Source organism: Rattus norvegicus, chromosome 16 (genome assembly GCF_036323735.1).
Source record: "Rattus norvegicus strain BN/NHsdMcwi chromosome 16, GRCr8, whole genome shotgun sequence".
Lineage (NCBI taxonomy): Eukaryota > Metazoa > Chordata > Mammalia > Rodentia > Muridae > Rattus > Rattus norvegicus.
The window spans coordinates 52,976,005-52,990,362 of record NC_086034.1 but is presented as its reverse complement, the minus strand read 5'-3'; the positions used below and the strand labels follow the sequence as shown (position 1 = coordinate 52,990,362).

The 14,358-nt window shown below is 41.0% G+C and overlaps 1 protein-coding gene across 6 annotated transcripts in view; it reads left to right on the top strand.

Moving 5' to 3' along the window:
* Lrp2bp (Lrp2 binding protein) overlaps positions 1–14,358 on the top strand; it is a 25,948-nt gene extending 11,590 nt beyond the window's left edge. For 3 of the 6 annotated variants that reach the window (XM_006253141.5, XM_006253143.4, XM_039094381.2), the window contains exons 5-10: positions 491–604; positions 6,499–6,641; positions 6,720–6,825; positions 9,024–9,247; positions 12,091–12,265; positions 14,008–14,358. In XM_006253141.5, coding sequence (XP_006253203.1) covers positions 491–604; positions 6,499–6,641; positions 6,720–6,825; positions 9,024–9,247; positions 12,091–12,265; positions 14,008–14,073 — 828 coding nt within the window. In that variant the 3' untranslated portion in view covers positions 14,074–14,358. 6 annotated transcript variants of the gene reach the window in all.

Sequence of the window (14,358 nt, the reverse complement as noted above, 5' to 3'; positions counted from 1 at the left end):
GTCCCTGATTATTTTGTATGAAAAGTAGCTTCTCATATTTCCTATACAGCATGAGGAGACCACTTCCTTATTTATCCACATGGGGGGATAGCTCCATAGGTAGACATAACACAGTCTTCTGTGTATCATATCAGCTCCAGTAATAGAGCTTCAATTGTTCATTGGATTCCAAAGGATTGCCCCCAGTCCCTCATGATCCCTTGAGTACTCAGGAAATTAGTCACAGATTGTGTTTTCTCTAACCTTTTCATATTGGTACCTTCGCTTACTTTATAAGTAAATATCTTCTGAAGGCCTGTGTACACAACTCTCTGAGATGGCGCCGACCAATGGCCTAAGACACTGTCTTCTCAGTTTGGGCCTTCAGTTCCAATATGGCCAAATCATTTGTTAACTGTCTGTGTATCCTTAGGCATAAATGACCGTTGTGTGCTTCTGTTTGGCTCACTTTAAATGCACAATAAAATGAAATACTCTTGGTGGCTTTCAGGGCTGGTACGAAGAAGCCTTAGCACAATTTGAAGAAATCCAGGAGAAAGACCATCAGGCAATTTATCAGCTAGGAGTGATGTATTATGATGGGTTGGGGACTGTCGCAGATGCTGTAAGTTATCGCTTTGTCCATAGTGTTGAAGATTTCACTGCTCATGGGCTATTTGATGCAATTGAAATGTATTTTAAAAATCTCAATTTTTACATATTAATATTTCATTTGTGGTATTCTGATGTATATTGATACCACTGCACACATATATAAAAGACAAAGTTAATTTCTTTTGATCCCTTCTCACTTTGTCCCTGTTCAGTTCCAAATCTAAACTAGCAGCTTCTTGACATAACTAGATTCAACTGTCAGAAGCAATCAGCCTCTTTGTCTTTAAACTTGAATGATCATCTCCAACTACTACAGGCATACTCTGTCTTTCCCTCAGAAAGGCCTCCATGTTGACACTGCCTCTAAGTTTTGTTCACATGGGGAGCAGGTCTAGTGAGAGAAACATCCACCGCTACTTGAAACCATTTCATCTCTCCTGAAGAACACAGCTTACTGCTGAGTCCACTTTACTGTGGTCCAGGAAGAGCAAACACTCAGATCTCTTTTCTGAGCATGATTCTCAATGATTAACAACATGCCCTTCTCTGTTCCCGGGAAAGATGATAGCTCGCCCGTCAACTCTCCCATTAGGAATTTTACATACAACTTACATAAAAGAATTCTTAGGTACTGTACAAATGTCTGTAGTTTTAACTTTTGAGAGGTCAAAGTTGAAAACAAGCATTGTGCATGGAGAGATTTTGATCATCTTGCCTGAGAAGTTACATTGTTGATTTGCCATACATTTTCTTAGTTGCACAATGTGAGTTTTTGAGGGTCATTTATAAACTTCTGTAATCCACCACAAAAAGGCTCCTTGCCATCATCAGCTCTCAGCATGCTGTTGAAAATATTTTCCCTTATTTAAAAAAAGATTACAAAGCTATATGTTTATGGATAAGATTCAGAAACTGGGAATTAAATCCCTTTAAATTCTACCATCAAATGTGAATACTTACTATTCTTATGCAATTAATTATAAGTATTAATATGATGGCAGAGATTATGTTTTTGACAAAGTACTCCCAAAATTCTTAGGTTAAAAAATAACATGAGTTTACAACCTGGTTAAGAGGGTAAAAGTGCTCACCCAGCAAGCCAAACAGCCTGGATTCAATCTCTACACCTCAGGGTAAAAGAAGAGAGTTAAGATGTAAACCTTGTCCTCTGGCTTCCATACGTGTACCACAGCAGCTGTGTACCTACAGTAAAATTTTATTTTAAGAAATAATAGCAATCAAAAACATGGAAATGGAATTAAAGTTTTCTGTATGTACTTTTATAAACAATCTATAATAACAAAATATATGACAAGATGTATCTTGGTTATATACATCATGCCACTTTGTATAGGAACCTGAGCATCCATGACTTGAAGGTCTTGGAACCAATCACTGAGGACAAGAAGAACTGTGTATGTGTACTACATGTGTTTGTGTGTCTATGCATATACACATAACACACATACACATGCTTATTTATATACATCAACACTTGCAAAAAAGACCATACGATATATACCAATTCCACATCCAAGTCATCTTAAAATATACCAATTAGAAATCGATATAATCCAATTAATACTTGAAGCAGTAGTGTTTCTTTGTGCTTTAGTATCCTTCACAGAGGTTATAGTCATTTTTAAACTGCTCTTAAAGGAGGCTGGAGTGATGGCTGAGTGATTGTGAGCACACGCTGCTCTTTACAAAGGATCTAGGCTCAGTTCTCAGCACCCAGGTTGGACAGCTTACAACCACCTGTATCTCCGGCTCCAGGGGAACCGACATCCTCTCTCCCTGGGCACCACATTCAAATATGACCAAACACCCACAACACATGTGCATATAAACATGAGTATGTGATTTAAAACAATTTTAAAACGACAAACAAATTGAAGAAATGGCTCAGCAGTTAAGAGCAGTGGTTGCTCTTCCAGAGGCCCTGAGTTCAATTCCCAGCAAACACATGGTCAGGAGGACTTAATACACAGCCAGTGAGTTATATGCTTAGCATTGTGAACAGATTAATTTCATTGGCTTAATGTAGTATTTGCTCAGTCATTAATGCCTAAACATTATGAATGATGTCAAAACAGTCGGAGGGAGGTACCACATAATCAAAGACATGTGAGAAAGGGACTGGCAGTCTGAGGCAGTCTGTTAGTGAAGCTGTGTTGTGGACTGAGGTAGACATAAGTGCCGAACACAAAGGTGTAGTCGGGAGGTTTTCATCAAACAGGTGACACAAACTGAACCATCCTGGTTACGCTTTTTAGCATAGCAGGAAAGAATGGTGTTTAGACAGAGGAAGCAACTTGATTATAGTTGGGAGACATCCTTTAGTAACTGAAATCCAGCTTTATCAGGCAAGTCAGCATATTAAGTAAAATATGGAAATATATAGGTAACCGACAATTGCCCACTAACAGTGCTGGAGATAAATAAATCACTTAGTGGCTTGAAAATTATACATAGGAGACATCTCAAGTATGGCTTTCAGTCTCAATGGAATGAATGTCCTAACTGTACTCTCTGAAGCAGGTTCCAGTTCAACCACCCATTAAAGGTTATAATAAGGTTAAATTACTGAAGTCAGGGGCTGGGAGTTCAGGGGTAGAGCTGTTGGCCCATGTAATGTTCTAGTTCCATTCCAGCTCTGCGAACTGAATAAAGTAAAATAATTAAGGTGCAAAAAATAGACATCCCCACTTCATCGATATTTCATGACTCAAATAATAAAGTAGCTTTTGGGGAGCAGTATTACATTTCCCCCCAGAAAACATCTGAGCAAGCTGATCACCAGTAAGATGAGCTGCTGAGGACTAGGGGAGCACTACACATATTTACTCCGTGATTTATTCCAACATTTTAATATCAAGCAAACAAGTCTGTCTCATGGGACTGTCCTCCCTTGACTTGAGACCTACATGGTAGAAGGAGAGAATTAACTCCTCCAAGTTGTCTTTTGATCTACACACACACACACACACACACACACACACACACACACACACAATCACACACAATGGCATGTGCTTGCCCCTCACATACATCCATGTATACATGCATTTATTCATCTATCCATATATATATATACATACATACACTAATGAAATAGAAATGTGAAATGTAAAACAAAAGATGGTTAAAAGTCTCAAGCCCTGGTATGATGTTCACTCTCTTGCCATTCTATATGCTGCTTTTGTATTTTGCTATCATCGAAGGAAAAAGCTATCAGTCAGTTGGCTATCAAAATTATTCAAGAATTAGAAGACCTAACAGAGGAATTATGGGTGAGGAAGCAAGCCGATACAATAACATACTCATGACACATTAACTATGCAACTTTCCATGTCATTCTCTAGAATGAAAATGATTTCTAAGTACTGGTTTTATTTTTGTCTGTGCTTCCTAACTCAGTACTGCCTGTTTACACTGAAATCATATCAATGTTCAACCATTACAACCGTTAAAGGGTCATTTAACATGGAATTTAGAAATAAGTACTACGGAAATTACGGTAATGGTGGGCACATCTTTCTAAAATCTTTAAAATATTCATATCTAACCAGAAAGAATTTATCAAAAAAGGAACAGTTTAAACTCAACAAAGCGATAATAAACCACCAACCTTAATCAGGTCTTGTTCATTTCTGTTATCTGTGAGGGACTGCTTCCTGGCTGAGCAGTCTCACGAGTCTGCAAAACCTCACCAACTCCCTCCTGCCCAGTCCTTGCCTCATTCTATGTGTTCTCTTTGGCGTTGTCTTCCCCTAAAGACAGGTGGGTTGGTCTCATCTTTCTCCCACACAGCATCATCACCATTCTTTCATTTGCCTCCTGTTAATCCCGGTAATTACTGAGATATTCTCTTCTTAAAAGCTTGCTGTGCTTAGGCTATCAAATAGACCCTTTATGTCTTCATAGCTGCAATGGCTACTTAAGGATTTGTTTTCTCTTTAATTTCTTTATCCCCCACAGGGACACAGCTTCACAAGTCAGGAGCTTGGTCTGTTTTGTTCTTTGCCATATGGACATATCAGATCTATATAGCAGACTGGGTGAACATCTGACCTTGTGGGCCAGGGCTGATACTGTTATCATGGTCTTAATTTCAGTGGGTTTTCAAGGAACTTTACTAAAGAGTCTATCTTCTGAGACAGAGCTTTCCTGCTGATGTTGGGGGCTAACCTGTGACCAGGAAAATGATAGAACTAGAAAAGTTGTAGGTTCTCTGAACTATACGGTAGTTACTTTATCTTATACCTATGTATATTCCTATGGTGGAAATGATGGAGCTCAAAGAATGAAAAACAAGGCCAGCTCCATATTTGAGCACTGAAATATATGTAATATTATAACATATGTAACATTATACATATTTAGTATTATAATGTATTTACTATTAGAACATACTTAGTGTTGTAATATATTTAATATTATACATATTTAATATTATATTGGGAGATTCAATGTATTACCTTTACCAAAGAGAGCCCCTTCATGGGACCACAAAGTTTAGGCAGGGAAAGCAGACAGAGTGAAGATAAGGCTGAGGATGTGGAGATTTTATTCACCCATTAACAGTTTCAGTGGGTGAGCAACAGAATGGGAGAGACTGAAAACAGCATTGTAAAATTCAGAATATGTGAGAAGATGGCTCCCTGGCAACTTAGCTTGTGTGCTCTCCAAAATGGTTCAGCTGTGTTACCAACTAAACCCAAGGTTCCCAACAGACCTCCTCTCTCAGGTCTCAGCCTTGGGCTGTTTGCTCTGTCCTCCTACCCCCAGGATTAGCATCCAGGCCAAAAGAACAAACCTGGGGCTGTGGGAGGGTTTGAAATGGCAGGTACTGGTTGATAAACCAAAGGGCATTGCATTGACACAATGATTACTGAATGCCACACAGAGGAGTCACATTCAAGCAGTGACTTAAATGATGACAAAGGATCAAGAAACAAAATCAGATGAACAGTTTTGCAGACCCAGAATGACTTGACACTGTGGTGCCTGGTCAGGAAGGAGCCTGTGCAAAGCCAGCAGTTGAGCTAACTCGGTTTAGCTAGCACAGTCATTTCTGAAGAGTAGTAAGGCAATGGAATAGACACAGTGTCTGGACTGCAAAGGCTGAAGGGGCAGATTCTGAGAGAAGGGAGTTGACGGAGGAACTGTCAACTTAGGTGAGTTTACGGTGGTCAAAGGGAATGATTTAGTGATGCTCTTTCATTTTGACCTTTAAATAAGATTTTTAATTGTGTGTGTGTGTGTGTGTGTGTGTGTGTGTGTGTGTGTGTGTGTGTGTACATCCATAGGTGCCTATGGAGATCAGAAGGGAGCAATATATATCCTGAACCTGGAGTTACAGGTGAATATGAGCCACCAACTTGGTGCTGGGAATCAAACTAAAGTCCTCTGCAAGAGCAGCATGGTATATTTATACACACACACACACACACACACACACACACACACACACACACACGTCAGAGGAGAACTCTTCTTCCGCTATGTGGCTTCTAAGGATCAAACTCAGATTAATAAGTTTATTTACAAGTGTCTTTACCCAAAGGAGATGTTTGTCACTTATAATTAAAATGCCAGCTGTGTGGCTATGCAGCTGTCATATGAAGACTGACATTTTCACTTTTGACATTTGTCACTAGTGAGCCCACAGTACAGGTGAGAGTGAGAGCAGCCCACAGGAAGGCCTGACAACACTTATTTTTATTCATCTTCACCTTCCTTAATCCCTGAAAATCCAGAGCAAGCATACTCATGCACATAGAGCTGCAGTTTGTACCCACCATGTTAATACTTGAACGCTATGTGATATAGGAAGAAAGACAATCAGTTTGAGTAAAAGTAAAAACTAGTGTTTTTGTTTGTTCTTTTCCTTTGTGGAAGGAAAAAGGAGTGGGCTATATGAAGAAAATCCTTGATTCTTCATGCCCCCAGACAATGCACTTGAAATTTGCTGCTGCTTACAACCTCGGAAGAGCTTATTTTGAAGGAAAAGGCGTGAAGCGATCCGACGAGGAAGCGGAGAGGTAATCTTCCCTCAAGTCAAGCGTCTGTGCTGCTAAAATGCTCAACCAAAGACTAACCTCCCTTGTTGTCTCTTTCAGACTGTGGCTTTACGCTGCTGACAATGGAAACCCAAAAGCTAGTGTGAAGGCACAAAGTATTCTAGGATTGTTTTATTCAATGAAAGAGCCCAAAGACTTAGAAAAGGTAACTGTCCAGTCCCATTTAAAACTTGTGTTTATTTTGGTACTGGCAGAATCCCAGCCTCACCTATGCTGAACTACACCTCAACCTTCTTCCTTTAATGCTAGCAGTATATCTAGATTAATAATTCTTTTACCAGTTCTCTCCCGAGAAGACGCTGTGGAATGAGTAGGCAGGGGTGTGTATCTCTAACGTCTCCTACACACGGTGAAGCTCACACTCAAGGATCTTGTGTCAGGCTTTCAGTCATCTTGACAAATATCTGACAGAGCAACTTCCTGCTCACTTCACTGCAGCTATGCACCAGAGACGAGCGCTCCCTCCTGGCAGTGCTTCTTCATACCCAGAAGTGTGCACTGTCTCAGAATTTCAAAGCCCAATCAAATTTGAGTCTCAAAGCTCAGCTCAAACCTTTCCTGTGTGGAGAGTCTCTGCCTTTCCTGCTTTTACCAAAGGAGACTATGGGTGTAAGAACCTGTTGTATGCTAGGAAAGTAACATAAACAAAGTACGACATGGCAAAACTGAAAAATAGAAACAGAAAAAGAGGACTCTCCTTGAAATAAGGCCAGACTCATCTGAGCATGAGTAAAGTAAGGCTTCCTTTGATTTAAGGAAGTACTAAATATCACTGGTGGGTAAAACACACAAGGATTTAAAAGCTAAAGCCCCTGTGCTTCTGACAAAATATACTCTCACAAAAATGATTAGGAAGAAATCCCTACAGAAAGGAAATGGAGGGGTGAGTCCTACTGGTCAGTGAAGGGTCAATGACAAATTCCTAAAAGGCAGGTAACAGCCAGGAATGTTCCAACAATCACTTGGACCTACTTTCTTTAAGTCAGATTCAGTATTAGGTAAATGGTCAAGTGGTAATTAATCAGGATATACAATTACCAAGGATCAAAGCACTTATGTGTGAGAGATTATCTAGGTTGGGATGACATCATCAGAAAACCTCCTCTAAATGTGGGTGGTTCTATTCCTTAGGCTAGACCCTCAGACCACATAAACAAGAAAGCTGGGCCCATAGGGATGGCTCAGCATTAGACATGCTTGCTGTGAAACCTGATGACCTGAGTTTGATCTCAGAACCCTCATGAGAAAGGAGAGAACCAACTCCCACACATCACATGCATATGCACACACACACACACACACACACACACACACACACACACACACACACAAATGAGTAAATGTAAAAAGTCGATAGAATTAGCACATTAGTTGAGTAAGAACATTCGTCTATCTCTCTGCTTTCTACTGGGGTTGCAGTGTGACCAGCCTTCTGAAGTTTCTGCCTCTGTGACTATCTCTCATGGTGGTCTGGTACCCATCTCAAACTGTGAGACAGAATAAACCATTCTCTTACATGTCATGTATTTGGTCATCAAAATGAGAAAAGTAACAAATACAATGATGCTCAGCCTAAGTTGTCTTTGATTTTAGCAGCCAGTATCCGCTGAGATCCAGCCGGAACTCTCCTGTAGTTTGAATATGAAATGATCCCATAGACTCCTACATTTGAACATTTGGTTTAGGTGGGTGGCACCAGTTTGGAGAGTTGTGGGATCTTTAGGAAGTGAACCTCACTGGAGGAAGTAGAAGGAGGTAAAGCTTGAGGTTTTATAGTCTGGTTCCACCCCCTACCCCTCCTCTGCTTCCTGAATGTAGAGGCAATGTGAGCAGCCAGCTACCTCAGTTCCTGTTGCCAAGCCTTCTCTACCACTGACAGAGGGAACCGTGAGCCAAAATAAGCCTTCTTTTCTGAAGCTGCTTCTTGTCTGGTGCTTGGTCATAGCACCAGGAAGACACACACAAGCTCTAGCTCTTCCTTAGCATCAGTGGGGATTTGTGAGTGCACCTCCTTGCATGTGCAAACCCTAGTTCCTAGTTGATACTTTCTCCAGCTTTACTCTGACCAACTCACAAAGTTGAAACCCAAGACAGAGGACCTTCCTTTGCCAGGAACAGTGCTGACCTGTGAAACTCATCTTGGAATTTTAAAGCACCTGGCTTCCATGCCCATGTGTGTATGTGTGTGTGTATGTGTGTGTGTGTGTACATATAGTCCAGGGAAACCCTGTAGATAATTCCTGGCGATATCTCTAATAATTATACAATTATAATTAGAATTTTTTTCTTTCTAGAATTCTAGTTTCATCATGCTGATAATAAAATGAAATTGTGATTTCTCAGGCATTTTTCTGGCATTCGGAAGCTTGTGGCAATGGAAATCTGGAGTCCCAGGGTGCACTTGGTCTCATGTACTTTTACGGACAGGGAATTCGCCAAGACACTGACGCCGCCCTGCACTGCTTACGGGAAGCAGCTGAACGAGGGAATGTCTATGCCCAGGGGATTCTTGTGGAGTACTACTACAAGATGAAGTTCTTTACCAAGTGTGTTTCGTTTTCCAAAAGGTGATTCTGAATTCGTTTTGTGTTGCTATCCCACCTACACAGATGGGTGGTTTAAAATGGATAGAAATTGTCTCACATTTCTGGAGCTAAGAAGACTAAAACTAAGGTGCTGACAAGTTCTGCTGGCTGGTGAAGCCTGCCTCCTCCAGAGGGGAAGAATACTGTGTCCTCATGCAGATTGTCAAAGGGCAAGCTCTCCCTCTCCTCCCCCTCCCCTTCTATGTGCAGTGTGGCTTTTATAGAAGGGCACTGACCATCTGAATGAGGGTCAAGATTAAGCACCTCTTAATCTTGACACTAGCAACACCTGAATGTTGCAGGGAACAGTTTCGAGCCACAGTGATGTTTGAATGACAAGCTAGAGGTACTTACCTTGGTGTTCTTGGTATTATCTTGGCATTAACTAGTTGGTGTTCTATGCTAGATCTGTCTGAGAAAACGGCCTGTAGTGTTGAAATGACAGCTGCTCCATGACCTTAGATGCCACTGAGAACTGAAAATTTAAACTAGTTAAGTTTTAAGTGAATAGCCAGTGTGGCTAGATACGACATATTGGAAAGTACAATTCTGTACAGTTCACCTTCAGGATTTCAGAGCTATAAGCTGGAGTGGGTTTCTCAGTGTTAGCACAACTTTAGACACACCTATTAAGCAGTCTCAGTCTCTTTCTATGTTCTCCTCTCGGGAAGCTCCATCACTGTGTGGTTGGAAAATCTTCACAATTGTAAAGTGGTGGTGTTGTTCTAACACCCAAACAAATGTTCTATGAATTCTTGGGACCTTTGCCAAGTCCATAAAGCTCCACTCTGTTTCCTACATATATTTATCCATGCTGTACAAAAGCAATAACAGACTAAGAAAACCAGTTCAGGGCAATCTGGAGTGGCCACTAGACTGGGTGTGCTGATCTGTATCCCAGTCTTGCTCCCATCCTAACCGAAGAGAGTGACAGATTGAGAGAAGAGGAAAGAAAGGAAGAGCAGTTCTCCCTTCCCCTCCTGAACACCTTACCCTCCAGGCACCAGTGGAGGAGCCACCCACCTCCAACACTCCTAGCTAGTGCTCCTCCTGGCTGACATTCTCAACAGCTCTTAAAATTCTTATTATATCAACTTCTTTGGGGTGTGTGTGTGTGTGTGTGTGTGTGTGTGTCCGTGTGCACATGCTTGTATGACAAAGCATGCTTGTGAAAGTCAGACAGCAATATAAGGGAGTTGGTTGGATCCTTCCACTGGGTTGGTTAGACCCAGTTCATCAGGCTTGGTAGGAAGTTCCTTTGTCTGCTGAGCCATCTCCTGAGACTAAAGAGATCTTTAAAATCTTTAGAATTTTTCACTTTCTGACTCCCCTTAACACTGTAGCAAAATGAAGGTGACTGCATTTCCTTCTCACATGTCTGAATATTTATGTAAGGTCTGCAAAAGCTGGCTTTTCTATTGCACATTTTTTCAAGATAAATTTGCTAGCTTCTTATAGTGTTAAAGTAAACATGTGTGAGATTCTAGATTTAAGGTTGAAGTTTCAGTGTCTGATTCAAGGATTCCATGCTTTTCACGGCTTGTATAGTGACAATTTTGGAATTATAGTTTCTTTAACACACACACACACACACACACACACACACACACACACACACACACACACACACCAGGGTGGGGGGATTGTTTTTGCCATATCCCAGGTGTGGGATATGAGACTTCTTCAAATTGTCTACAGCAGCTATGATTTGCCTCACGCTCCAATAGGGGCATGATTTTGCCAGCTGCAGACAGTTTCTGTGCTTATGTGATGCTTGGAATTCTGTGTACTTTTCAGAGGGCACATAAATGCGTGTGTCCCAAGAGGAGATTTGTTGGTTGGTTGTTGTTAGTCAAAGTTTGTTGAGTAGTTGTGCACAAAGACGAAAAAATTAGATATCCTGATGGCAAAGATCAAACTTGCCCCGAGGAACTCAACGTCCCTAGTCAGCAGGAAGTAGTGTAATAATAACGTTGCCCCCTTTCGAGCCCCTGACTTTATTCAGGGACCTCTTTCCTTTCCTCTCTATCCTGTCCTTTTTTATTCTAACAGTGTTAGGAGTTTGGAAGGGTGCAGGAAGGGTAGAGAAGGGTGGAACAAAGAACCCACATAGTAGCAAGAGACAACTACAAGCTTGGATCCTGGGATCCTGGGCAGAGACAGCGAGGAAATGAAAAAGGACAGACACACATGCAATGAAGCTGGGATCTGGTGGGGTTCTGCTAAAACTGCTGTGTGTTGTGTGGGTTGGAAGTATCTGAACAGAGAAGTCTCCAGCTGAAAACATCTGGGAGACAGAAGATGCTGGAGTTGCTAGTGTTCACACACACCAGTTAGTCATCCATAAACACTCATACTTGGATTCCTGAGGAAACCTTGTCTTTTTAGCCTGGGCCAAGTTTGTTAACAGCTTTACCAATTGTCCCACAGGTCTAAGGCCTTGGAGTTCCAGACATGGCTGTGCTCATGTTAAAATACACATTCCCTAGGGACTACAGTCACTAAGGGACTCTGCCCCTACATAGGGAATATAGAATTCTTTTTAACCCTTTGTCAATTTATCCACAAGATGATAATTATGCTTACGATATTAATGAGAAAAGTATCTTCCTAATGGATAATCCCTATGAGTATTTCCACAAGGAAGCTGTGATCTAGTCCATCCTTCCATAGTAGCAGATTAGGTTACATTAAACTTTCCACACAGCAAACTTCTCAAAGGGGCAGGGACAGCACTTTAAGCCCAGAATTCTCATCCGTTGTTCTGTGCAAACATAAACCATGTTTGATATGCTTTTAAGAGTTACAATTTTACAACCTTTCAGGATAGCAGACTATGATGAGGTTCACGACATCCCCATGATAGCCCATGTCACAGACTGTCTCCCAGAGTTTATCAGCAAAGGCATGGCCATGGCGTCTTTCTACTATGCGCGGTGTCTCCAGCTTGGCTTGGGCATTACAAAAGACGAAGCATCTGCCAAGCACTATTATTCTAAAGTAAGTTTGGGGACAAAATAGAAATTTTCCTAACTAGAAAATAGCTCTCTGGGGTTGTTTTCTAATCACTGGGCGGATAAACTGTCCATGAGAAATTCTGTGCAGGTTGCACATAGCTCTGGTAGACTTTTGTCAATTTAATTAAGCTCAGATGATAAAAGTCCCATTTTGATGTAAATTATTCCCTTTAAATCTGCTGCCACCAGCAAGCAGCTAAAGGTCTGTCATTACCCCAGGGCCTCAATATTTGTGTCTTCACAAACAAAACAAACAAACAAACAAACCCTAACAACGAAAAACATTTTAAGCCTATATCTTCACTCTCCTATTGTTATTAAGTGAAGGTTTTAAAGTAATACCCCCATGACAAAGTTTCATGAGTGTGAGGTAATCATTTACCCTCTCCCTTGTTGACCCATGAGCTCACTTTCAGATCAAGGACTTTTGGGAGGGGCTGGCATGGGCCATTGCAATAATAACTGCAGTGGAAGCTATGCAAGCCTGTGGCCCATGATGGTCACCAGCACAAATCAGAATGGCATTAGGATTAACTCCATATGTGGTTCTTTGTTGTGTAGCCCAGGCTGGCCCGGAACTCATGGCCATTCTGCCACTGTGACCTCTGAAGATCATGGAATTAGAGGCTAGTGCCAGGCCTTACTTCAGAAGAATTAATTTATAGTCTCTGGGAGCAGGATACCACCATTATCTGCCAAAGCTCTCTAGAGTATTCTAGTGTGCACACAGTTTAGAAACCCCAAGCTATTGTGCTTTAAACAAATTTCCAAAATAACAAATATAACTAATATCTGGGGGTATTTACTACCACACCATCATGTCAAGTAAGGAGTGTGAACAAAGTAACTTTTCTAAAAATGTAAATATTTTCTGCACTATAAATCTCCAAAACCAATACAACTTAATGTTCTAGATTATCCATATGCTTTGAAGATTAAGTATGGGAGAACATCTAGTTTAGAATGACCTGATATTTGTTATAAATATCCTGGAAAATCAGTAAACCATAGCAATATCAGAATTGCTTCCTACCTTTTGGGAGACAGCAGCCCCCTTGCTGGGTACCAACCATCACTGCAAGTAGAACACGGTACCCAGTTAGGCCATCCTATACCTCGGAGGATACTGGTGAAGTGACGATCATGAGGAAGCTGTATGAGGTTGGCAGAGGGAGGGAGTTGGTGCTATGCCAAAGGCAGGGCAGTGAGATGGCAGACCTGCAGGCCAGGGCTTCTGTCCGGTCTACTCACTGTTAGGCTCAACTTGGCTTTAGGCTTCTCTAAGCATCGTGTACTCTCCTAGGACCTGTGATGCTTATAAAGTACCTGCAGGAAAATGCCAGCTTAATACAAAGAAGGAGCTTTTGATTTCCCTGTCTCAGAGTAAATACAAACATTTCCTCTCAGAAGACAACTAAACACAGCCTGTGAGACTGGGCACCGAAAGGCAATTTCCCCTCAAGATGTGACTGTGCTAGAGAGCAACCTTTGATGTGTCCGCCAAGCACATGACAGTCTACAAGCACGCACCTTATCACGATATACTTTAAATAAGATCATCATAGATTCGGCTGGTTACATAATTGAGACCAAATTGATGTCTATTCCTCTTGTTTTCATAATTCTTGTTTTTAGTTTTAATTTTAAAATTATGTTTGTTTGTCTATTTTTAAAGACAGAAGAACCAAGCAATGAGATTTTATCAACTACTCTTTTCTCTCTCAGGCTTGCCGTCTGAACCCTACACTGGCAGATGAACTTCACTCCTTACTTATTCACCAGAGAATTTAGACCACAAAGCATTTCAACAAAGACCACCAATTCTAACTGGAAACAATGTGTGTGTGTTTACAGCGGCTACATCTGTATCCTGCTGTATTATCCAGGGTATTTCACAGAAATTTTAGTTTTGTTATTATATTTGTATTCTGTAATTTTTACAAACTAAAATTTAGACACCAACCAAATTGCTGGGAAGAGATTCAGAGACTATAGAGTGGCCTGAACTGTACTGAGTTTGAAAACATGCCAAGAGCAAATACCTCTTTGCCTTATTAAATGCAGTGTCTGAAACTA